The sequence below is a fragment of the Papio anubis genome, chromosome 7, assembly GCF_008728515.1.
Source record: "Papio anubis isolate 15944 chromosome 7, Panubis1.0, whole genome shotgun sequence".
Lineage (NCBI taxonomy): Eukaryota > Metazoa > Chordata > Mammalia > Primates > Cercopithecidae > Papio > Papio anubis.
The window spans coordinates 122,674,165-122,699,420 of record NC_044982.1 but is presented as its reverse complement, the minus strand read 5'-3'; the positions used below and the strand labels follow the sequence as shown (position 1 = coordinate 122,699,420).

The following is a 25,256-nucleotide window of genomic DNA, read 5'->3' as shown; positions in this document are numbered from 1 at the left end:
TCCCAGCTACTCGGGATGCTGAGGTAGAAGAATTGCTAGAACCTGGGAGGGGGAGGTTGCAATGAGCCAAGATCCTGCCATTGCACTTCAGCCTGCGTGGCAGACCAAGACTCCATCTCAAAAAATAAATGCATACATATATACATACATTCTTTGGCCTAGCAGTTTCATCAGTAGGAATTTTTTACACACATATAATCAGACATGTGCAAACAGACCTATGAACAAGATTGTTAATTTGTGGTATTGCTTACGGTAGCAAAAACATGGAGACGGGGACTTAGAAAAAGATCTAGAAGGATACAACCCAGCTTTAGCCATGAGATGTGGAATGGTGATTACAGAGATGATTACCAGTTTAGACTGAACATTAGAATCATCTGTGGAGCTTTTAAGGTTCTATTGCCTAAGCTAGGTGCAGTGGCTCACAATTTGTAATCCTAACACTTTGGGAGGCTAAGGTGGGAGGATCACTTTGAGGCTAAGAGTTCAACACCAGCCTGGTTAACACAGTGGGACCCGATCTGTACAAAAAATACAAAAATTAGCTGCGTGTGGTGGCATGTGCCTGTAGTCCTAGCTACTTGGGAGGCTGAGGTGGGAGGATTAGTTGAGCCCAGGAGTTTGAGGCTGCAGTGAACTGAGGTTGTGCTACTGCACTCCAGACTGTGTAACAGAGCAAGACACTGTCTCAAAAAAAAAAAAAAAAAAAAAAAAGTTCTGTTGCTCATACCAAGTATATCAGAATCTCTGGAAGTACAGCTGGGACAGGAGTAATTCCTAACGTTCTTCAGGTGATTCCATTGTGCAACTGTGGCTTAGAATCACCAACCAAAAAGAAACATTCTATCTACATCTATTGTTTTTTAAAGAGGAAACATGTATTCTTTAAAGAATTTAAAGAAGAAACATGTCTTTTAAAGAAGAAAACATGTGGTCAGGAGTTCATGACCAGCCTGGCCAACATGGTGAAACCCTGTCTCTACTAAAAATAGAAAAAATTGACCAGGTGTGGTGGTGGGTTCCTGTAATCCCAGGCTACTCAGGAGGCTGAGACAGGAGAATTGCCTGAACTTGGGAGGCAGAGGTTGCAGTGAGACGAGATCGCACCATTGCACTCCAGCCTGGGCAGCAACAGCAAAATTCTGTCTCCAAAAAAATTAAGTAAATTTTATTTTGTAGAGATTAGAGTTCTGTTTTGAGGAAATTCATACAAGACGAAACACCTTTTCCTAATAAGCTGAATAAGCAAGTATACTAAACATATCATTTAAAGTCTTTTTGACGTGGATTGCATCAAAAAAGAGTGAAAGTTATTTTGAATGTTGGAGTTAAAGCAATTTTCTAGTGCATTGGTCCAGTGACTCCTTTTATAAAAACAAGGAATTCTTATAAAATCATATATTTGTGTGCTTAGAAACACACTCAAACTCCATTTTGGCTTGAACTTTATAACCTCTTGTACCCATCATATATTCTTGATGTGTCTGTCTAGAAATTATTCAGTGTCTTTTAGCCCCAAAGCAAGACCCACTCTTGAAGGGGGAATCTCATTTGTATAAGTCATGGGCTATTCAAACAAACAAAGTGTTAATTATAAGTATGGCTGAAAATATTTAACTTTCTTTCAAAGATAATATGCTTTTAAGGAGTTAGATATTTTATTTCTTTGGACTGAGCACTTAAGTCAAATACTAGCTTTTCAAGATATTTAATGGCATGATGCTCTTGAGTAAAATAGTTGATATCAAAAGCAGGGAGACTTAAGAGAGGAAAGTGTACTTTTAGCCACCATGGAAAGAGAGGGTAATGATTTGGAGTTAATGGGGGAGAAAAAGTGTCCAGTGGAGTGCTGCTCACCCAGTGGGTGCTCAGTAAATGATTGTTGATAATGATGAAAATATGGAAACCAAAATGTTGACCCACAAGGAAGTGGACATTATCCCATCTAAATGCTGATTGGACCATTTATTTTTGAAATAAAATAGTCTTTGGAAGAAAAATGGATATGTCTCTAGCCTTAAGACTACAAATCTTAAATAGAAATTATTTTCTGAAATTTATGTTAGAATTGGAAAAAAGACAGTTGTGTAACCCTAGTTAATATGGCACAAAAAGTAAAGCAGTAAGTTTCCACATTTACAATTAAAAAATAATCTGCTTCATTTTAAGTTTATTTAATCATGTTTTAAATGTATCAAGAGTTTCATATTTAAAGCAAGTGTCCCTACTGAATGTTTTCCAATGAATTCTCTTAAAGTAGAAGACACATTGCCATTTAGACCACCTCTTAGTTATTGCATTGGTATAAAATTCAGCATTATACATGGTAGCAAAGCAGGGTGTTAAGCAATTCTGATCTCACTCTCTTTTTGATTACAGATTTTTCAGAATTAACACTAAACGGTAGCCTGGAAGAAAGGATCTCCTTTACTAACATGGTTACCTGCAGCCAGGTGCATTTCAAGTGAAGTGTGCTGATGAAATCCTCTATAAGGTATTTATATTCACCTTTTAGTCCCTTTGTCAAATACTTTGTAATATGTACGTTACGTTTGGTTCTTTCTACAATATCAATGTTGATTTACTACATTAGGAATAGAGATTATTAGTAATCACATAAAAGGCTTACCAGTTGTTACTGAGCAGTGTAACTCTTTAATTTTCTTTCTACCTTTTGTAGTCAACTTTTAACAGGTCAATTTAATCCTAAAAGCAGAGAAATAAAAAAAAAAAAATTCTTGAGTGGTAATGTCTTTGCATTTAAAATCTGTATATGTGGTAGAAAGTGAGTTTGATTTTGGAAACATTGATGGAAGAGAAAAACCCTGAACAGGCATATCGATTTGCCGTTGAAAGTGAAGTTTTGTTATAAACAATTTTATTCCGGCCCAACTATAGGACAAGCCCTAGATGTAAATAGTCTCCTTAAAATGTTTTGATTTGAGATCGTATTAACCAAAAGAATTAATGGAAATGACATTTTCTACTGTCTTACTCTTTTCTGGTGTCAGAAACAGTATTTGGTAAAATCAGATGAGTAAAATGCATGAGATTGTTCTTAAGCCATGTTTTATCCCCAAATAGATGGAAATTAATTAATTTTAGCATTTTAACATAGTTAAGAGTAAAATGAATCTTTATTATAAAAAACAAGATACTGAGTTACCTAGAAGATAAATAAAAAATAAACATATAATATTTATTTGAGGTATTTCATTGAATAAAGTAAGTTGAATTTAGTCGAAGTTGTCAGACTAAATTCAGACTAAAATGTCAGAAGAGTGTATGTGCTCATTTACTTGGTACCCACTTCATACTTTTCTGTGGTTGGTTAATAATATTTACAACCTGGAAGGATTGTTATCTATAGATTTCTTTTCTCTTTTGAGACGGAGTCTTGCTCTGTTGCCCAGGCTGGAGTGCAGTGGTGTGATCTCAGCTCACTGCAACCTTCACCTCGCAGGTTCAAGCGATTCTCCTGCCTCAGCCTCCCAAGTAACTGGGATTACAGGTGCCCGCCACCATGCCCAGCTGGTTTTTCTATTTTTAGTAGAGACAGGGTTTAACCACGTTGGCCAGGCTCATCTCTAATTTCTGGCCTCAAGTGATTCACCTGCCTCAGCCTCCCAAAGTGCTGGGATTACAGGTATGAGCCACTGTGCCCGGCCAGATTGATTTTATCTATCAGGTATAGGACAGTGCTGAGATGGCAATCATTTGAACATTAAAGTAATATTTCTGGACAGATTTTAGAGTGATAAACTATCAAGTCACAACAGTTTATATACTATGATCCCATTTTTGTAAATAATTCATAATATACATTCATTATATACAGCAACTTTTTTTTTTTTGAGAGAAGTCTCGCTCTTGTCCCCCAGGTTTGAGTGCAATGGCTTTATCTCAGCTCACTGCAACCTCCGCCTCCCGGGTTCAAATGATTCCCCTGCCTCTGCCTCCAAAGTAGCTGGGATTAAGGCACCTGCCACCACGCCTGGCTAATTTTTGTGTTTTTTAATAGAGACGGGGTTTCTCCATGTTGGCCAGGCTGGTCTCGAACTCCTGACCTCAGATGATCCGCCCGCCTCAGCCTCCCAAAGTGCTGGGATTACAGGCATGAGCCACCGCACCCAGCCTATACAATGCAAAATCTCAATATTAACTTTAGGAGGGGTGAGATTACAAGTGATTTTTTTTTAAATTTCTGCTTATTTTTATTTTCTAATTCTTAAATCCCAGCACAAGCCAAAAAGAGAAAGAGAAAAAAAGGTAATTATTGTAGAACCTGAAAACAGAAACATATGGAAACCCTCAAAGCGGAAAAGGGAGGAAGATCCTGAAGATTCTCTTACGAAGCTCCAAAACTGATAATCCTGTCTCAGCTCTGCCTCCTCAGGAGGAGCATTAGTAGAACAGCAGTGATGAGGACGCAGAGGGAGCAGACAGTAGGTACCACAATCTCTGTAACCATTTGCATGTGACTTAGCAAGGGCTCTGAAATGACAAAGAGAACGAGCACCACAAATGAGAACAGGATCATTTTAGTAAATACAGCTTTATCCCAAAAGCTTTAACTGTATTGGAAAAACTTAAAAAATACCATCCTCAAATTTTCTGATTCTTATTTGCCATGTAATAGAACTTAGTGAATTAAATGTTATTTGAAAATTTTATAGGAGCTTTGTAAATATTTCAGAAAATATGGGATAAATGCCTGAATTTGGTTCTTCTACAAGTGCTATAGTAAAGTCTAAATGTCTCTCAATACTTATACTTTGTAAATTCATCTCAGAATATTAGCAGCCATATTCCACAGTTCCTATAATTTTTATTGCGGGGGATTTGTGAAAGAAAAGTCCTTGGGAAACATCTCCAACCTTTCAAAGATGTTATTGTGTATCTTAAGAAGTGTAGGAATTTGTATGTTGAAATTTTGTATGGTAATTCTTGTATAGTTAAATAATAATCTTTAAGAGTTGATGATAAGCATATGTTATGTGCATTATTAATAAAATAGTGGCCACTTATTTAATACCCACTTTTAGTTTGTGTGCTGGGTACTCTGGTTACTGAGATAAATAAAGTGCTGGACATCCTCATGTGGAGTTCACAGGCTCATGAGTGAATTCTGTACCACGTTTCAACCTTGTTTATTTCAGTCTAATGGAATATACATTCTTAATATTGCCTGATTATTTAAATATGTTTGGGGGGGTGCATATGCTATATTGGTCTGTAAAAATAGCTAATTTGGTAAGATTTGGTCTCGCACCTTCCACCTCTGCTATCACATTAAAGATGAGTTTGTTAAAAAAGGAAGCATAGGCTGGGCGTGGTGGCTCACGCCTGTAATCCCAGCACTTTGGGATGCCGAGGCGGGTGGATCACGAGGTCAGGAGATTGAGACCATCCTGGCTAACACAGTGAAACCCCGTCTCTACTAAAAATACAAAAAATTAGCCGGGCGTGGTGGTGCGTGCCTGTAGTCCCAGCTACTCAGGAGGCTGAGGCAGGAGAATGGCGTGAACTCGGGAGACGGAGCTTGCAGTGAGCAGAGATCGCGCCACTGCACTCCAGCCTGGGTGACAAAGCGAGACTCCGTCTCCACGCAACAAAACGAAAAAAAGGAAGCGTATTTCTCTGATTGCCCTTACGGAGGGAGAAATAAAGATCAAATTCAAAGAAACAAATGATATGTGTTGGCATTTCTTGATGCATAAGTGCATCTTTGTTATTTGACATCTCTGATCCTTTTAGATCCCGTTGCATAGGAAATGATGTCTTCTATGAAGATAGGAACCTTGTTCATTGCTGTATCTCATGACTTAAAACATTCCCTGGCGGGGGCCGGGCACGGTGGCTCAAGCCTGTAATCCCGGCACTTTGGGAGGCCGAGACGGGTGGATCACGAGGTCAGGAGATCGAGACCATCCTGGCTAACACGGTGAAACCCCGTCTCTACTAAAAAATACAAAAAAAAACTAGCCGGGCGAGGCGGCGGGTGCCTGTAGTCCCAGCTACTCGGGAGGCTGAGGCAGGAGAATGGCGTGGACCCCGGAGGCGGAGCTTGCAGTGAGCTGAGATCTGGCCACTGCACTCCAGCCTGGGCTACAGAGCGAGACTCCGTCTCAAAAAAAAAAAAACATTCCCTGGCAAATAGTGAGTGCTTAATAATTGCTTGCCGAATGAACAAATATAAGATCTCAAGTGTTCTTTTTTTCCTTCATCCCGGTTGGTATAGTGGTTGGCTTTTCCTCTCCTTGCCCAAGCCCACTATAACAAAAATAGTAGGTGTATAAATTTGTAGTATGATGCTGCTTTTTGTTTGTTTGTTTGTTTGTTTTTTTGAGACAGAGTCTCACTTTATCACCCAGACTAGAGTGCAGTGGCGTGATCTCAGCTCACTGCAGCCTCCGCCTCCCGGGTTCAAGCGATTCTCCTGCCTCAGGTTCCTGAGTAGTTAGGATTACAGGCATGCGCCGCCATGCCTGACTAATTTTTGTGTTTTTAGTAGAGACGGGGTTTCATCATGTTGGCCAGGATGGTCTCAAACTCCTGACCTCAGGTGATCCACCTGCCTCAGCCTCCCAAAGCGCTGGGATTATAGGCATGAGCCACCATGCCCGGCCTTATGGTATGATTCTGAAAGGATAAAACTTGAATGGATAAAATGGATAAAATGTTTATCTTTCATGGTAGATTAAATGCTTTAAAATGCTTATAAATAGAAATTTGACATTGCTTCAAAGAAACTTGATTTTAATCACAAGCAGTTTTGGAAGATTGACTTCAAGTAGAGCCAGATTTTGAGATTTTGATAATGATACGTATAATTATTTAGTTTAATTATTAAAGGAAAACATTAAAACATACTGACTCACCTGCAGCAAGCCTCTGATTGTTGATAGAGCAAGTTTCCAAAGCTTTGAGGTACCAACTTTCCACCTAATAAAAACCCACTTGATAAGTAATGTTGTCTTAGACTAATTGTTTGCTGTTTCAAATCATTTTTGAAATAAATGTGGGGTAAAAATAAGTATTTTTAAAAATCTACCTGTAGTTTATGTTTCTAAATCATCTTGTAGTTTAAATTAGTTTATATTTACTGTACATCCATGTACATCATAGTGAGGGAGTCAGAGAACAGTCTTTATGCTTGAGTGTACAATCTAGTGCTTTTCTAATAATGTAAAAGTAGCAAATGCCTTATGGTTTTTAGTCACTGCTTACATTTAATAGTCCTACTGGGCTCACCTTAAAATAGTTTCGGTAAACAAGTGAAATTTACTTTTTAAAATTATTTTTATTAAGACACTATTTTATTTCATTTTTTAGAAACAGAGTCTTGCTCTGTTGCCCAGGCTGGAGTGCGGTGGAGCACTCATAGCTCACTGCAGCCTCAAACTCTTGGGCTCAAGTGATCCTCACACCTCAGTCTCCCAGGTAGCTGGGACTACAGGCGTGTCACCACATCCAGCTGATTTTTAAATTTTTTGTAGAAATGGGATCTTGCTATGTTGCCCAGGCCGGTCTTGACCACTTGGCCTCAAGCAGTCCTCCCACTCCAGCCTCCCAAGGCGCTGGGACTACAGGCAGTGAGCCACCGTATCTGGCCAAGACACTCGAAATTATAGTTTATATTCTCTGCCAATAGGTGCAGCAACATAGAGAATAGGGAGCTGCAAGAAAAGTTTTCAGGTTATTGAAAATGTTTGGTAGATTCTAAAGGATTATTAAGTTTGATTACTTTAGATCTCATTTTGAAGCCAGTATGTGTGTATGGCTCTGCTGCGTGGCTGGAAAATAGATGAAAATGATATGATAATTATACATTAAATTTACTTAACTGTTTTTTATATATGTTGAAAAATAGGTAGTATTTGTTTGCATTAAGACACTAGATTTAGGCCAGGCGCGGTGGCTCACGCCTGTAATCCCAGGACTTTGGGAGGCCGAGGTGGACAGATCACAAGGTCAAGAGATAGAGGCCATCCTCACCAACATGGTGAAACCCCATCTCTACTAAAAATACAAAAATTATCTGGGTGTGGTGGCGTGCGCCTGTGGTCGCAGCTACTCGGGAGGCTAGGCAGGAAAATCGCTTGAACCCAAGAGGCGGAGGTTGTAGTGGGCTGAGATCTCCAGCCTGGTAACAGAGTAAGAGTCTGTCTCAAAAAAAAAAAAAAAAAAAAGACACAAGATTTAGAATAATATTTAACTAGATGTCTCTATTGTTTTTGCCCTGTCATAACTTAAAGCAAATGGAACTCCTTCGTAACCTCTGGTAGTGCCCTTAGATTGAAGCTTACGTCAAGCTTGCTCCATTCTAAGCAAATGAGCAAAAGTGAAATAAAGGGCCATGCTGCATGCCCCTGTCGTCTTTCATGGAGGAAAGAGGAGAGGTACTTGCCAAGCTCTGCGTGTGTTCTAGCTACCTAGCTCTTCTAAAGTTCAGAACAGGTAACATTGATAATTAGGCCTACCTCTCTTGGATTGGGAAACCCATTGGCAATGATAATCTTCTTGTAATATTGAACTGAAGCCTTTGGATAGCGAGGCTTATTTCTGTCGTTAAATTCAACATAGTAGAATCCATATCTATCTGAGTATCCTTTCTCCCATTCAAACTTATCCAACAGAGACCAGGAAGTATACCCCTTTATATTAGCACCATCTTTTATAGCTGCAAAGACATTTTATTCCATTTTAAATATATTTCATTTACTTAAAAAAATAAAACTGTGAAGATAATGTTAAAAATGTTTTCATTTATGAGATGTAGAAACAAGTTTCAGTTGATTGTGTGTTAGTCACATTTTGTCTCAGTTAAATGGGAAAACTGCAGACAATCTTGGTTTGTGTCTCACCTTTTAGCATTTCATTTATGTATCCTTTAAGGTACTGAATCCTCCACTCATCACATAATTGAGTACAGTGGAATTTTTGAGATGCTCCATTTTCCATCACATATATGGGAGGATCGCCATATTGAGTCTGAAAGTGAGTCATAGCAACAAAAATTCTTAAAAATTCTGACCTACAGGTAGGTTTCTGAGTCAGAGGCTCATATAGGAACACATATTCAAGCCTGCCACATTCTAATCAAGTGTGTTTTTGGCATTTAGTAGATGTCAGATAACATGCTTATTTAGAGATTATTGTAGGCAGGAGACAAGTTCATATAAAGGATGTATTTCTCAATAAATGAGCATTGTTACCAGGTGTGGTGGCTCTCGCCTGTAATCCCAGCACTTTGGGAGGCTGAGGTGGGCAGATCACCTGAGGTCAGGAGTTCAAGACCAGCCTGGCCAACATGGTGAAAACCTGTGTGTACTAAAATACAAAAATTAGCCAGACGTGGTGGCATGCGCCTGTAATCCGAGCTACTTGAGAGGCCAAGGTGGGAGAATCACTTGAATGTGGGAGGCAGAGGGGGCGGTGAGCCAAGATGGTGCCACTGCACTCCAACCTGGGTGACAGAGTGAGACTCTGTCTCAAAAAAAAACAAAAAAGCGTTGTTGGAGGGGACATGTACTTTGGTCTTGTTCTTTGCCACATATTCCAGTTTAGGCAAGAAGGACAGCAAAATAAATATGGGATACGAATTTTAGCTAAAGTTATATACATGCAAATGGTTGTGCATGGTAGACATGAGTCTGTAAGGCCTACATTTAGTAGCCTGAATGTAGTATACTACATACATACTCTGAAGTATGACTCACTAGGTTTATTTTGTTTCATTAACTTTCTAATGTAGGCACCTGAGCTTAAGCTGTGAGAACATGAATTCAAGTCTAAATGTCCTTTGAATAGCTTAATGTGATAATCACCTGAGCAAAGTTGAGGAGCCTCCTAAATCCCCATGGCACAGAATATAGCCATTTAGACCCCAGATCTGGCCAGTTTGGGTCAACCAGCTCTATCAAGTCACGATCATTCTGGTAGCTGGGCCCCTGGCGGGAAGGGTTCTTCCTTTCCATGATGTACCGAGTAGTAAAATGACCTAATCCCAAGAAATCAGATGTGCCTTTAATGTAGCTCTTCTCCTGGAGTGAGAACACTGGTAACCTTGACATCTCCAGGCCTTGCTCTGCACTCTTTCTTCCTTTTGAGAGAAAAAAGCAGAATTTAACAAAGGCTTATTTTCTCCCAATTGCTGTGTTATGTATCATGACGATAGTGACATCTTGACATAAAAGGTGGGCTTTAGGATTCATCTGCGTGGGAAGTATAACCTTAGCCATCCAAAGTGGAAGTTTTGAAATTTCAATACTGTCCAAAATATTTATAAGTTTATATTGCTTAAAAGTAGTATTTTCACAGATAATAAGTGGTATGTAGCCATCTGGAAAAAAAGTAGAGTTGGGCTTCTGTATTGTTCCTTACATTAAAAATGGGTAATTTGGCCAGGTGTGGTGGCTCACGCCTGTAATCCCAACATTTTGGGAGGCCGAGGCGGGTGGATCACTTGAGGTCAGGAGTTCGAGACCAGCCTGGCCAACATGGTGAAACCCTGTTGCTACTAAAAGTACAAAAAATTGGCCAGAAGCGGTGGCCCACGCCTGTAATCCCAGCATTTTGGGAGGCCGAGAGGGGCAGATCAAAAGGTCAGGAGTTCGAGACCAGCCTGACCAACATGGTGAAACCCCGTCTCTACTAAAAATACAAAAATTAGCCCGGCGTGGTGGCGCACACCTGTAATCCCAGCTACTTGGGAGGTTGAGGCAGGAGAGTTGCTTGAACCTGGGAGGTGGAGGTTGCAGTGAGCCAAGATCACACCACTGCACTCCAGCCTGGGCAACAGAGCCAGACTATCTTAAAAAAAAAAAAAAAAAAAAAAAATTAGCGGGGCGTGGTGGCAAGCATCTGTAATCCCAGCTACTCGGGAGGCTAAGGCAGGAGAATCGCTTGAACCCTGGAGGCGGAGGTCGCAGTGAGCCGAGATCACGCCATTGCACTCCAGCCTGGGCAACGAGCAAAACTCCATCTCAAAAAATAAAAACTAGAAATGTGTAATTTTAGCTGCCTTTGGGAAGGGAACTGGAAGGCCAGTGATGGTACGTCCTATCTTTCAAAGTTGTAAAAGCATATGTCCTTTCACTGACCAGTTCCAAATCTATTTACACTTTACTCACATATAAAGGGATGTTTGTACAAGCATCTTCATTAGAGACTGAGCAGCAAAAGATTGGAAACAACCTAAATGTCTGTCAGTAGGGACCGGTTACGTAAATGATGAAATATCCATGGTACAACACTACGCAGCCGTTAGAACAAATGAGGCGGCACTTTCTATAGCAATGTGGAAAGCTTGCCAGGATATAGGTTTCCGTGAAAAAAAAGCTTCAGAATGTTGCGTATAATCCTAAGCACATACACTGACCACATATACAACCCATCTCTGGAAGTATACTTGCTTCTGGGGAGAGAAGGAGAGAGGCCTGACTTTTTAGTTCATACTTTTTGTACTTCAAAAAATAGGAAACATGTCCAGGTGTGATCTATGCAAAAATGGCTTTTAATATATAAATCAAGAAAACAACATTTTCCATGAATTGATCTGAAATATAACCTTAAGAATAGTTCCAAAGAGGATAATAGTTTAGATAAAATGAATACAAAGTTTGTGTTATTAAATACCCTTAAGATATTAGCATAAAGCAAATAAAATATTGGCACATTATTTCAGTTACACTTAGTGACTTAAGAAAAACCACCAGCTGTCGTCATTGTCCTTGCACTAATACAATAGCCACTTGCTGCATATGGCTATTAAAATACAGTGACCGAAGGATTGAATTTTTAATTTTAATTTTTAGAATTCTGATGGACGCTGGTGGCTAGAAGCTATTGTATTGGACAGCACATGTATAGAACATTTCCGTCATTGTGGAAAGTTCTATTGAACAGCACTGATCTGGAAATACTTTTGTTTATATATTTACTGTGAGTAAAAGAGTACTTCTGAGAGGCCTGGAAGTAATTTGTGAACAAGATTTCAGGCAGAATGCTTTCAGTACTAAATAAAACTTCAACTGCTTAGAGGATCCTTCTTTCTACATTGTGCAAAGGAAAAGTTCAGCCTGTTTCCCACTTGTATCATCACAGAATTGGAGTTGAGAGGGGCTGGGATTATCGGCATTACGCCCAAAATGTGCTCTCTCACAAATAATCTATTTGGCTTTGTAATGCAGCCTTTCTGTGGCACCTGCAATGGCCTCTGAGGGCCCCAAGAGAGTGAATGCACTGTGTGAATGATAAGTTGTGTCTACAGGGACATGGGCCCTGTCAGTCCCTTCATGAAGGCTTTTTCCTTATGCATCTTGAGGAAACTATTCTCAAGATTTTGAGTGTATGTGTATAGATGTGTCACAGAACTGATTGACACCAAAAGATTTTTAAAGATTGTATCTAATGCCTTCATTTTCAGATAAGATTAAGAACCAAAGAGGTGAAGCACCTTGCCCACAGTCACTCACAAGTTAGTGGCGGAGTTGGTATTAGAACTTGCTACCTCCTGTTCAGATAAGTATCTTTGATAAATGTGTTTTATAGAAAGGGGCATTTTTCAAATGTTGACAGTTCTCTCTTAATCAAACACGTAAAATAGCTTTGTTGTGTGAAACCGTAACCCAATTCCAGTGTTATTTTTGTCTCCTTTTTTTTAGGGTGAGTGCCAGCTGATACCTTTAAATCAGAGATAATATGTTTAAATTTCCGTGGTCAGACACTGCCGGTTACCTACACCCAGCAGTCAGTCCAATGCCTGTCTTCCATGCCCCCTTCCTCCCCAGCCTCTGGGGCCCTAGTTATGATGGTCTAGGGCATCACCTGACGTAACCATGTGACAGTTCTGTCCCTTGAGGCACAAAGGGACAGAAGCTGCTTCCTGGGAAGATTTTTCTTGTTCCTAAAAATAGCTAAGAGGAATGGCCAGGCGCGGTGGTTCATGCCTGTAATCCCTGTACTTTGGGAGGCCAAGGTGGGCAGATCACTTGAAGCCAGGAGTTCGAGACCAGCCTGGCCAAGATGGTGAAACCCCGTCTCTACTAAAAATACAAACAATTAGCTGGACATGGTGGTGTGTGCCTATGATCCCAGCTACTCAGGTGGCCAAGGCGCAAGAATTGCTTGAATCTGGGAGGCGGAGCTTGCAGTGAGCCAAGATTGCACCACCGCACTCCAGCCTGGGCAACAGAGTGAGACTCTCTCTCTCAAAAAAAATTAAAAAAAAAAAAAAATGGAACAAGAAAAGGATACCTGCATTCACCACTTCTATTCAACATAGTAATGAGAGTTCTAGCCAGAGTAATTATGCAAGAAAAATAAATAGAAGGCATCCAACAGTGGCTCATGCCTGTAATCCCAGCACTTTGGGAGGCTGAGGCGGGCGGAGGCGGATCACAAGGTCAAGAGTTCGAGACTACCCTGGCCAATATGGTGAAACCCTGTCTATACTAAAAATACAAAAATTAGGCCCTGGTGGTGGGCGCCTGTAGTCCCAGCTATTTGGGAGGCTCAGGCAGGAGAATTGCCTGAACCGGGGAGGCAGAGGTTGCAGTGAGCCGAGATCATGCCACTGCACTCCAGCCTGGACAACAGAGTGAGACTCAGTTTCAAAACAAATAAAACTGCTTAGAAGAAAACATGGCCTGGTGTGGTGGCCCACGCCTGTAATCCCAGCACTTTGGGAGGCCAAGGTGGGCAGATAGCTTGAGCCTAGAGGTTTGAGACCAGCTTGGACTACATAGTCAAACCCCGTCTCTACAAAATATACAAAAAATTAGCTGGGCATGGTGGTGTGCGCCTGTGGTCCCAGCTACTTGGGAGGCTGAAGTGGGAGGATCGCTGGAGCCCAGGGAGGTTGAGGCTGCAGTGAGCCATGATCGCCCCACTGCTCTCCAGCCTGGGTGACAGGGCGAGAGACCCTGTCTCAAAAAAAAAAAAAATTACTGGCGTGACCCACTAGAGAGGCCGAGGTGGGAGATTCACCTGAGGTCAGGAGTTCAAGGCCAGCCTGGCCAACATGGTGAAACCTCATCTCTAGAAAAAATGCAAAAATGAGCTGAGCATGATGACAGGTGCCTGTAACCCCAGGTACTTGGGAGGCTGAGTCAGGAGAATCACTTGAACCTGGGAGGCAGAGGTTGCAGTGAGCTGAGATCACACCATTGCACTCCAGCCTGGGCAACAGAACAAGACTCTGTCTCAAAAAAAAGAAAAGAAAGAAAGAAAAAGAAAAGAACAAAAGCACCATGACATTTAATTAGGCAGTTATATCTTGATTCTGACACCAAAAGCACAGGCAACAAAAATAGGCAAAAGAAACAAACATAAATAGACAAATTGGACTTCACGAAATGTTTTAAAATTTGGGAATCAAGACACTAGCAACAGAATAAAAAACCCACATAGAATGGGAGGAAATATTTGCATATCATATATCTGATAAAAGATTAGACTCCAGAATATGTAGAGAATTCCCAAAACTCAACAACAAAAACAACCCAATTAAAAAATGGGCAAATAACTTGAATTGGCATTTTTTCTAAAGAAGATCTACAGATGGCCAGTAAGCACATGAAAAGATGCTCTTACTAATCATTAGGGAAACACAAATCAAAAGTGCAATGAGATACAACCTCATGCCCACTGGGATGGCCATTATTAAGCAAAATAACAAGCGTTGGCAAGGATGTGGAGTAATTGGGACCCTTGTGTATTGTTGCTGGGAATGTAAAATGGTACACCCGCTGTGGAAAACAGTACGACACTTCCTTAAAAAAAATTAAAAAAGGAATTTTTCATGTGATCCAGCAATTCCACTTCTGGGTATATACCCCAAATAACTGAAAGCTGGATCTTGAGATATTTGTATACCTGTGTTTTTAGCATTATTCACAATAGCTAAAACATGGAAGCAACCTAAGTGTCTATTGATGGATGAATGAATAAGCATAATATGATACATACAGACAATGGAAATTTTTTTTTTCCCCAAGATAAAGTCTCACTCTGTCACCCAGGCTGGAGTGCAGTGGCACTATCTCGGCTCACTGCACCCTCCACCTCCCAGGTTCAAGTGATTCTCCTACCTCAGCCTCCCAAGTAGTTGGAATTACAGTCACCCACCACCATGCCCAACTAACTTGCACTTTTAGTAGAGACAGGGTTTCGCCATGTTGGTCAGGTTGGTCTTAAACTCCCGACCTCAGGTAATCCGCCCGCCTCAGCCTCCCAAAGTGCTGGGATTATAGGCGTAAGCCACCATGCCCAGCTGACAATGGAATATTATTCAGCCTTTAAAAGGAAGGAAATTCTGACATTACAAAATGGATGAATCTTGAGGACATTATGCTAAGTAAAATAAGCCTGTCACACAAAGTCAAATACCATATGCTTCCACTTATATGAGCTACTTAGTCAAAATCAGAGACAGTGGAATGGTGGTTGCCAGGGACTCAGTGGCAAAGTTTCAGTTTTGCAAGATGAAGCATTCTGGAGATGGATGGTGTTGATGTTCGTACATTATGAGTGTATTTTTTACCACTGAACTGTACACTTAAAAATGGCAACACAGGTACATTTTATGTGTATTTTGCCACCATAAAAAAAATTGGGGGGAAAATGGCCAAGAAAGCCCACCCCAAAACATATTATGACAGAACAATTCCCTTTTTCTGTCTTTGGGTGTTGACATGTAAAGATGTGATACCTGGGGTTGCTGCAGTCATCTTGTGGTCATGGGGATTGGTTGATGGGCTAACTGAAGGTGCCAGAGTGGAAAGATGGAATAAGCCTGGGTCCTCAAGGGCACCCTTGAAGGCTAGATTACCTAGCCCTGCATCACCCTTCTCTGGGCTCAGGTGAGATGATAAATTCCCTACTTCAAGTCCTTTTAGGTAGAATTTTCTGTTATGTGGCAGTTAAAAACATCCAAATTGATATATCCCTGTAAGCCTTACCTGTATTTATTCTCTTCTCCAACACTGGAAACTGGAGCTTGGAAAGTATTTCTCCATTGACAGAAAGAACCGACAATAGAAGTGACACAAGCCCATGACTGCGTCTGAGCTCTCTCCTGCTTGACTGCAGTTAAAGTGGGGTGGAGGAAGGGGCAGGGCAGCAGAACATAAGAGAGACCAGCCCAAAGAACCACCATGTTCTTCTCTGAGTTCTGAAAATTCTCAATTTCCAGGTCTAGGGAAATTGAGAGGTCTAGGGTTCCTCCCTGCTAACTCAAATGTGTGGTTCTCAATTCTTTTGAGTCTGGATTATCCCTTGAGTACCTCACCCAGGCCCGATGAGCTCTTCAACCCCCTGCCTTTTGCTTGTTTCATATGGGCTCAATAACTTGCCGTAGTATCTGCAGTTTAAAATGAGGCTGGGCTCACCAATGTAGTCCTTCATGACTTGGGGGTAGTCACCAGCATAAATGGGGTTGGCAAACCAGCCCAGACAGAACTGTAGGTATCTCTCAGCAGCCTCTATGTCCTTGGGGTTACTAATGTCCACAGGTTCCCCCCAGTCACAGTTCAGTGAAATTCCCACCAGACCTTAAAAGAAAAGAAATAAAAGGGAGTGGAGAGTGGGCGTGCCATTGCTGCTCCGGGCACTTGGCTGTCCTGGGTACATGTGTGGGGCCACAGCTCACCTTGCTGCTTGCTGCGCCACGTGGTGTTATAAGAATGCCAGGCTTGGGCGTGAGCCTGAAAGGGGAGCAGAAATGCATCGTAGGTGCCTGGCCCATCCATTTCAATCTGGGTGGCCTTTCTTTCCTTCCTAACTTTAGACCTATCATTTTCATCCATCCAGCCTTGTTTATCCCAATCCAGTCTTCCTTCCTCTAACTTCATGAGGCACTTATTTTCTTTATACTGTAAATGAAACTTGATGTAAGTCTGGCTCAAACAACTTTGTGTTGTTATTTATCGTTTTTAAGATTTTTGCTAAAGTTTCCTGTTTTGTTCCTCTTAGTCCTCAGTAGCAACTAGGCAGTACTTTTCCCAGAAGAGCTCAGTAAGTTAGGAAAAAACCAAGTGTCTGAAATAGTCTTGAAAAATGGAATCTAAAATACACCAACCTGCCTTCTCTTCATATTCTACCAGTGACCCACTGGCCTGCCTGAGGCTATTTCAGCTAGCCACTGCACTTGGGTAGTTCAACACCTAAGAGAGATGGAAAGTCATCTAGAACAGTGATTCTCAGTGTGTGGTCTCCAGACCGAGATCATCAGGATCCACTGGGAACTTAATAGAAATGCAAATCCGTGGGCCCTTGCCAGACCTACTGAATCAGAAACTCAAAGTGGGGCCCAGGAATCTGTGTTTGGTGTTTTTTGTTTTGTTTTGTTTTGTTTTTATCTTGAGATGGAGTCTCGCTCTGTGGCCCAGGCTGGAGTGCAGTGGCACAATCTCGGCTCACTGCAACCTCCGCCTTCCAGGTTCAAGCCATTCTCCTGCCTCAGCTTCCTGAGTAGGTGGGACTACAGGTGCGCACCACCACACCTGGCTAATTTTTGTATTTTTAGTAGAGATGGGGTTTCTCCATGTTGGCCGGGCTGATCTCGAACTCCAGACCTCAAACGATCTGCCTGCCTCAGCCTCCCAAAGTGCTGGAATTGCAGGTGTGAGCCACTGTGCCTGGCCAGCAGTCTGTGCTTTAATAAACTTTTTTTTTTTTTTTCTTGAGATGAAGTCTTGCTTGTTGTCAATGCTGGAATGAAACTCCTAGGCTCAAGTGATCCTCCTGCTCAAGCGATCCTCCCTCCTGCTCAAGCCTCTCAAATAGCTGGGACAACAGCCATGTGCCACCACACCTGGCTCAGTAATCATTTATTAAATGATTATGATGCTTGTTAAAGTTTGAGAAGTACCAATTTAGAAGACCTGAATATCTGAAGGCTATAGAATTTGGGGTTGTTTTGTTTGTTACTCACGGAGAACCTTTATTTATCAGACTTCGTTCCTTATACTTCCTTTTGCCAACCAGCAATAACCAAGTGAATCATGGTATTGTCTGATGAAGTGGAACATGTCAAAACAATAACAGAATCACATCTCTTCAGGCCGGGTGCGGTGGCTCATGCCTGCAATCCCAGCACTTTGGGAGGGTGAGCCGGGTAGATCACAAGGTCAGAAGTTCAAGACCAGCCTGGCCAAAATGGTGAAACCCTGTCTCTACTAAAAATACAAAAAAATTAGCCGGGTGTGGTGGTGTATGCCTGTAATCCCAGCTACTCAGGAGGCTGAGGCAGGAGAATAGCATGAACCCAGGAGGCAGAGGTTGTAGTGAGCCGAGATCGTGCCACTGCACTCCAGCCTAGGCGACAGAGCAAGAATCTGTCTCTAAATAAATAAATAATGACATCTCTTCAGCTCACTACTTTTGATAGATAAAAAGGCCCTGAAAATGACTTCTATGTTTAATATTAAAAATATCTTGAGGCCGGGCACTATGGCGCATGCCTCTAATCTCAGCACTTTGGGATGCCGAGGTGGGGGAATCACCTGACGTCAGGAGTTCAGGACCAGCCTGGCCAACATGGTGAAACCCTATCTCTATCAAAAATACAAAAATTAGCTAGGTGTGGTGGCACACGCCTGTGGTTCCATCTACTTGGGAGAATGAGGCAAGAGAATCGCTTGAACCCAGGAGGCGGAGGTTGCAGTGAGCCAAGATCATGCCACTTCACTGCATCCTGGATGACAGAGCAAAACTCAGTCTAAAAAAATATAAAAATAAAAATATCTTGAGAGCTCTGCCCTTTAAATATTCAGTTTAAGAAATCATAAGCCAAATGTAGAAAAAATGAGAAAATGTTCTCCCTGATACGAGTTTGGGGGTCTGGAATGTCACCCAGTGGTTCCTTGCCTTCCAGCTTAGACAGATTGTCTACCTTCTGCTAAGAGTCCTTTGGGGCCAATCCCACATGCCTTGTATCCCTGTTCTCCAGTTATCATCATCCATATCCTCATACATGTCCTGTAATGTGACCCAATTCCCTCTCCAGTGACAAGGCTTTCCAGTAGCCCTTCCTTCCTGTAGCGTCTTCTCCGAATGGCCCCTTTCCTCTCTTGCTGTGACTGATGCCTGCCAGCCCTAAGAGCACCTCCACTGCAGCTCCTTTGAGCAGAGGCCATTTTTTCCATCACACTCCACATCCCTCTGAGCTGAGAGTAAGGTGGAGTCTGCTTGCTCATTATTGCTGCTTCCAAACTAGTTTTCCTTCCTCCTTCAAAACTCCCAGGTTCTTTGAAGCCACGCTCTGATGACCACTTCTAACTCCTCTTACTGCTGTCCTTGATCAACCCCAGTTACTTCTGCTCATTCATGGAAGATTTTAAACCCTGGCTCGCTGTCACATCCCTTCTTCCTCCTGTCACAGCTTAGACCTGTAGTTGATGCATTTCCACATGGATGTGCTCCATCCCTTTGGCTAGGCTGTAAGCTCTTGGGAGCCACTATAACAGCTCAGCCATCGTGTCCCCCAGCGCCCTGGATGGCAGGACACGCCCTCCATAAATTGTCACAGAAAGGAAGGTGCTATGGAGTATGCTGACTCGGAGGTGGAGTAGTAGAGGACCAAGCTCAGGCTAGAGCCCCTGGGGAAGGCTGAGCTGACCCTGAGGCTGTTCTCCCACCAGAAGGACCCCCCTCACCTTAATGATGTGGTGTGCTGCCTTGTACAGGCCGGTGCCTCGGAGCTTCAGGCCCGGTGCATGGTGGCCCGTCTCATAGCCTTTTTCTGCCATTGCCTATAGGGACAGCAAGCAGGACCACAGGATCCATAAGAAGTGGCAGGGAGTGCCACACTCTGCCACCTGGAGGGGCCTCGCTTACCCGAGGATCACTGAATGTGATCCAGTGCTTCACGCGGTCCCCAAAGGCCTCAAAGCACAGGTTGGCGTAGTCTCTGAAGTAGTTGGCCATGCTCACATTCTGCCACCCACCGTATTTGACCTGGAGCAGCTGTGAACACAGAGAAGCAGGTGCCCCATGAATGAACCGCAAAGCAGTTTAGATGTGGAGATAAGCTGTGCGACAGTCCTCAGACAAACAGGAGGGAGGCCGCGCAGGGAGACTGGGACTCTCATGCTTAGAAAGAACTGGACAGATTGAATATTTAAGAAAAATTGCCAGGGGAAAGGGGCCTAATAATGGGGAAGCATCTTAGATCTAAGTTCTGGAGAAATGAGATCTGATGCTGGGATGAACACTCTGATGAGGATTTTGAGGGCCACGCAGATGTCAGAAAGCTCCTAGAAGCCTTGGGGCAGGATCTGCCTTTTTCGGCCGAGGGCTTTCCCAACCAAAGGCATCTATCTGCCCATGATGGCAGAATTCTCCCAAGACTTGTCACTCTATCGAGACTACCTGTCCAGCTCTCCTTGGCGGGTTCGAGGGATGTTACTGGGGCAGGTTCATGAAAGCAACCAGGGAAGAAACTGGAAGGTTCATCTCCCTACAGCCTGCTCTGCCCTCTTCCCTAGTTAGAGGACTCTGGTAGCTCCCATTCCCACAGAATAAACCCAGTTCCCAGTCATCTTAGCTCGGCACTTGAGGCTTTTGAGGTCTTCCCCAAGCCACTTCTCCAGCCTCTAACCCTTCCCTCTCCTACCTGCTCCCCAAATTCTAACTGAACCAAACTGCTTGCCCAGCTTCCCCCTCTTTGCAATGCACCCTCCAATCAGAACACCCCTTCCTCCCACCTCCTGCCCAAACCTTCCAGGGCACCGATGGGACCACCTTCTCCCCAGTGAATGAAAATATTGCCTGAGGCCAGGCGCAGTGGCTCACGCTTGTAATCTTAACACTTTGGGAGGCTGAGGCAGGCGGATCACCTGAAGACAGGAGCTCGAGACCAGCCTGGCCAACATCGTGAAACCCTGTCTTTACTAAAAATACAAAAATTAGCCAGGCATGGTGGCACATGCCTGTAATCCCAGCTACTTGGGAGGCTGAGACAGGAGAATCACTTGAACCCAGGAGGCAGAGGCTGTAGTGAGCCGAGATCACGCCACTGCACTCCAGCCTGGACGATGGAGCAGGACTCCATCTCAAAAAAAAAAAAAAAAAAAAAAAAAAAAAAGAAAGAAAGAAAGAAAATACTGCTTGAATCACAGTGACATAGTGACGTTCTGAAGCATGTTGTGATTTCATGGACATTACTGGGGCAGGGTCATATATGAGTGCCTGTGATACGGCTCAAAGAAATTGGAGAAAAAAAGGCTAAACTTGTTCATTATGCTATGTCGCCAGATCTCTTTTTTTTTTTTTAATAGATGGAATTTCGCTCTCATTGCCCAGGCTGGAGTACAATGGCACGATCTCAGCTCACTGCAATCTCTGCCTCCTGGTTCAAGCAATTCTCCTGCCTCAGCCTCTCAAGTAGCTGGGATTATAGGCACCCGCCACCACGCCTGGCTAATTTTTGTATTTTTCGTAAAGACTGGCCAGGCTGGTCTCGAGCTCCTGACTTCAGGTGATCCACCCACCTCGGCCCCACAAAGTGCTGGGATTACAGGCGTGAACCACTGCACCTGGCTTCCAGATCTTAGTTAAAAGACGTATCTTTATAGTTTTAAAAATTTGTTTGTATGCCAAGTTTTTTAGAAAACAAAAGGATTCACTCTTTTCACTTACTACACACATCAATTAAAGCAGTATGACCTCCCTGCCATACATGAGTGCTTTGGTTTGAATGTTTCTGTCCCCTGGAATTCATGTTGAAACTGTATCCCCTGTGTAACAGCATGGGGAAGTGTAGCCTTTGGCAGGTGATTGAGTCATGAGGGCTCTTCTCTCTTGAATGGGATTAGGTGCCCTTATAAAAAGAGGGACACAGCATTCAAGGCACCATCCTGGAAGCAGAGACTGGGCCAGAATCTGCACCTGCCAGTGTCTTAATCTTGGATTTCCCAGCCTCCAGAACTGTGGGAAGATATATTCCCATTCTTTACAAGTTACCCAGTCTCAGGTGTTCCGTTATAACAGCAAAAGTGGACTAAGACAGTGAGTCAGAGAGATTTTTTCACTCACTCACATCTTACAGTCGTGCACCAGAATCCAGACCCTAGTCTCTGCCCCACCTGGGCAACCCGAGTCCTCAAACTGGGCTCCCTCCTGCTGAGCTGAGCACCGCTTGGGCCTGGGAGCCTGCTCGGGTCCTCACCTGCGGCAGATCCCAGTGGTGCAAGGTCACGATGGGGGTGATGTTGCTGCTCAGAAGGGCATCGATAAGATCACTGTAGAATTGGATTCCCTTCTTGTTCACCTGCTCGGCTGCAGGTGAAATAAAAGAAGATGCTACGAGAAAGGACCTTGGCCTTGGCCTTGGCCTTCTGGAGTGCAGCATTCCTGGGCCCTGTTGCTTTTTGAAGGCCTGAGGTACCCTCAGCCCACCAGCATTCTGGGACCCCAGTTACCTGCAGAACCTGTGAGAGCTGCTACTATCAGCAACCACGTTCATGGGCTGGTCTCCCTCCCCAGGACTCTGTGGTGCCCCTGCAAAGCCAACATGGCCGGAAGGGGCCGCATCTGGGCTCGGGAGGGGTTTCCCTGGCTCACCTCGGACGCCTGTGGGCAGGAGCCGGGGCCAAGACAGGGAGAATCGGTAGTGGTTGACGTGCAGTTCCCTCAGCAGAATGATGTCCTCCTGTGCAGACAGGGGTGGGGAAGCAGGTCACCTGGGCCCTGGGCATGGGAGGTAGGGGTCCATCGGGCTCTAGGGTCAAGGCTCACTCTTGTCTGTGGCTGTTAGTGGGCAAGGAAGAACCTGCTTCCTCACCTGTACAACAGAGGTGATGCCACCTGGCCACTTCAGGCAGGGGATATGCCAAGAGTCAAAGAAAACCCAGGACAGGGAGGCACTTGGAAAAGTCCATCAGGATGCCCCTAGTATACCTGGGTGATGAGTTCCTCAAGAAGCCATCCAGAGAGGAAAGTGGGTGCTGAGGATGAGCGGGTCCCACTCCCTCCACACGGTGCAACTCACAAGCAGGGACCAGGGGTTCAGGCCACTGTGGCTGTAGGCCCTGAAGCTGTGGGATCAGTCCTTCAGCCCCCGTCACTTGGCCTGAGGCACTGGCTCAGATGAGGCCCCGCTTTCCTTTCCTTCTACATCCACCTCACATCCTGGCCCCTCCCAAACCTTCACCCCCACTGGCCCTGTCCCCTCTGGCTGCACTGGGGTACAGGGTGTTTGGCAGAGCATGGGAATGACGTTGTCACCAGGGCTCCCCCAATACGTCACTCCCTGCCTCCCAGCTAGGCATGTGCTCACACCTGTGCATGCACACACACACACCCCGCACTCACCTGGACCTTGTAGTAGCCATCACAGGCTACATCTGCTGTCTCATTCCCGAGCACCTTCCCCTTTCCACTGTGTGTGAAGACGTCCCATATGCTGGGCCCTTTCCCGTCCTGGTCCCAGGCGCCCTCCGTCTGGTAGGCAGAACTGCCCACGCCCCAGGAGAAGCCTGCAGGGGGAGACCCGTGCTGGGTCCCAGGTGCTCCCATGTGTCACCCGGAGCCAGGGCTCCGGGCTGTGCCTCCCAGGCCTCAGGGACTGCCCCTCCCTACCACGCTGCCCCTGTCCCACTGGGGCCTTATCTTCCTAGGAGGGTGAGCGTGTGAGGCAGGGTAGGGGAAGATATATTAAAAACATTTTTTGCACAATTTTAGCTCTAATTAGCATGTATTATCTGTGTAATTTTTAGTAACTTCAAAAAAAAAAAAAAAAAAACCTGTTAGGAACTTTTAGAACAACCATGCAAAGGTAGGTTTCTCATCCTGCCAATCAGGAAGCAAGAATACCAAACTCCTTGGCAAGTCAAGACAGGTGGACAACAGACAGGCAGACAGACGAACAGAGGCGTGGCCGTACCAAGAGGGAAGGTTCCATAGTAGAAGGAGGCCTCTTCTGGGGACCCCTTCCAGGTGGCCCCGAGCCCGAGCACCAGCAGTAGCATCCACAGAAGGGTGGTGACCCTCACTGGCTTCATGGTACCTGGCCCTCCCCCATACCTGAAAAAGTGCAGCTGGCTCTGCAGGCGCCTGCAGCCAGCCTGGTGGCCAGGTCTTGGCTTAGGGCAAAGGCCAAGTGGAGAGAGGAAGGGAAAGGAGGGCGCTTGATCCCGACCCAGCAGCAGAGGCTGAGGCTGGACGCCTGATGCTGTTCCTGTGCCTGGGGAGCTCCGAGACTGATGGGCAAGACTCCAAACCATCCCTTCTCCCTACCTTGGCTCCTGTCTGACGGGGGAGACCCAGCCCATACCCCTGAGTGGCCTCTATCTAAGGGAGAACTACCTCTACCTTAGGGAAGCTCCAGTCTTAGGGGGCAGGTGGGAAAGCTCACAGGGCCCTTTGGCTCTCCCATCGACAGGCAGACCCCTCCCCCAAGCCCAGGTCACCCATCCCAGCGCCTCTGTCCTGCGCACCAGGGAGACCCCCCCCACTGGAATCTACTCTTTGGTGCCAGCCCAGCCAGCTTACCCAGGATCGTCCTTGGTCCCAGACACCCCCAGAGCAGTCGCTGGCAGCCAGAGCCCTCTCCAACTGACCCCTAGGGCCTACGCTGTCCCCTGAGAGAGGAGCCACAGCCCAGCCGAAGGCTCTGGTTGGGGGTGTGGTCTGTGGCTACAGAGACTTTCAATAGCTCCATTCACTGGGTGCCGGGCAGGAATGCTGAGCTGGCCAGCAGGGCCTGAGTCAGCAGCTGGGGAGCTTGGCGCTGGGCCAGGGGCGGGCATGGGGGGGCAGGGGAGCTATCAATCAGCACCCCCATCCCGGGACAGAGGGGCAGCCAAGGAGGGGAGGAGACCTGCTCCTCCTTACCCCTTATGGGCCTGACAAGTCACCTTCAGCACACTGCAGTCCTTCAAGTCCTGAGCTGGGGGTGGTGCAGGACCAGCGTATGTTGCCATGTGTCTCTGTCTACTTGTCCCAGCTGCCAAAAAAAAAACCCCACCGTAAAAGATACAGTTGGTTTTTCCACCTTGGCCTTCTCTATTTGTATCCCTCATTCATTCCTTTCCTCACTCACTCATTCAACCAACATCACCTGCTAGAACGGCCCGCCCTGTAGTCTCAGCACCTCCTGCCCCCATCTGCTGTGGCTCCCTTCCCTGCAGTGCCCTCCCCATCAGAAAGGCCTCCTTCACATAGCTCAATTTCCAACCTCCCTGCCTTCAGCTGAGCCCTCACCACAGCTCTCTCAACTAGGCCTTACTGCTTTGTTGTTGGTTAAT

At 44.7% G+C, this 25,256-nt stretch overlaps 2 protein-coding genes across 4 annotated transcripts in view; one reads left to right on the top strand and one right to left on the bottom strand.

The window, feature by feature from the left end:
- ZWILCH (zwilch kinetochore protein) overlaps nt 1–5,108 on the top strand; it is a 46,463-nt gene extending 41,355 nt beyond the window's left edge. For all 3 annotated transcript variants that reach the window (XM_031669229.1, XM_031669228.1, XM_031669230.1), the window contains 2 exons: nt 2,383–2,497; nt 4,243–5,108. In XM_031669229.1, the coding sequence (XP_031525089.1) occupies nt 2,383–2,471 (89 nt within the window). In that variant the 3' untranslated portion in view covers nt 2,472–2,497; nt 4,243–5,108. The remainder of the gene's footprint in view (nt 1–2,382; nt 2,498–4,242) is intronic.
- Nucleotides 4,382–24,722, bottom strand: LCTL (lactase like). The gene is made up of 13 exons (XM_021940310.2): nt 23,894–24,722; nt 23,323–23,486; nt 22,573–22,660; nt 22,178–22,287; nt 19,846–19,974; nt 19,665–19,760; nt 16,658–16,712; nt 16,398–16,559; nt 9,834–10,108; nt 8,871–8,997; nt 8,487–8,686; nt 6,885–6,948; nt 4,382–4,497 (listed from the first exon to the last, which is right to left on the bottom strand). The coding sequence occupies exons 1-13, from the start codon at nt 24,231–24,233 to the stop codon at nt 4,382–4,384; spliced, it is 1,926 nt and encodes a 641-aa protein (XP_021796002.2). The 5' UTR covers nt 24,234–24,722.
- Between the last annotated feature and the right edge of the window lie 534 nt (nt 24,723–25,256).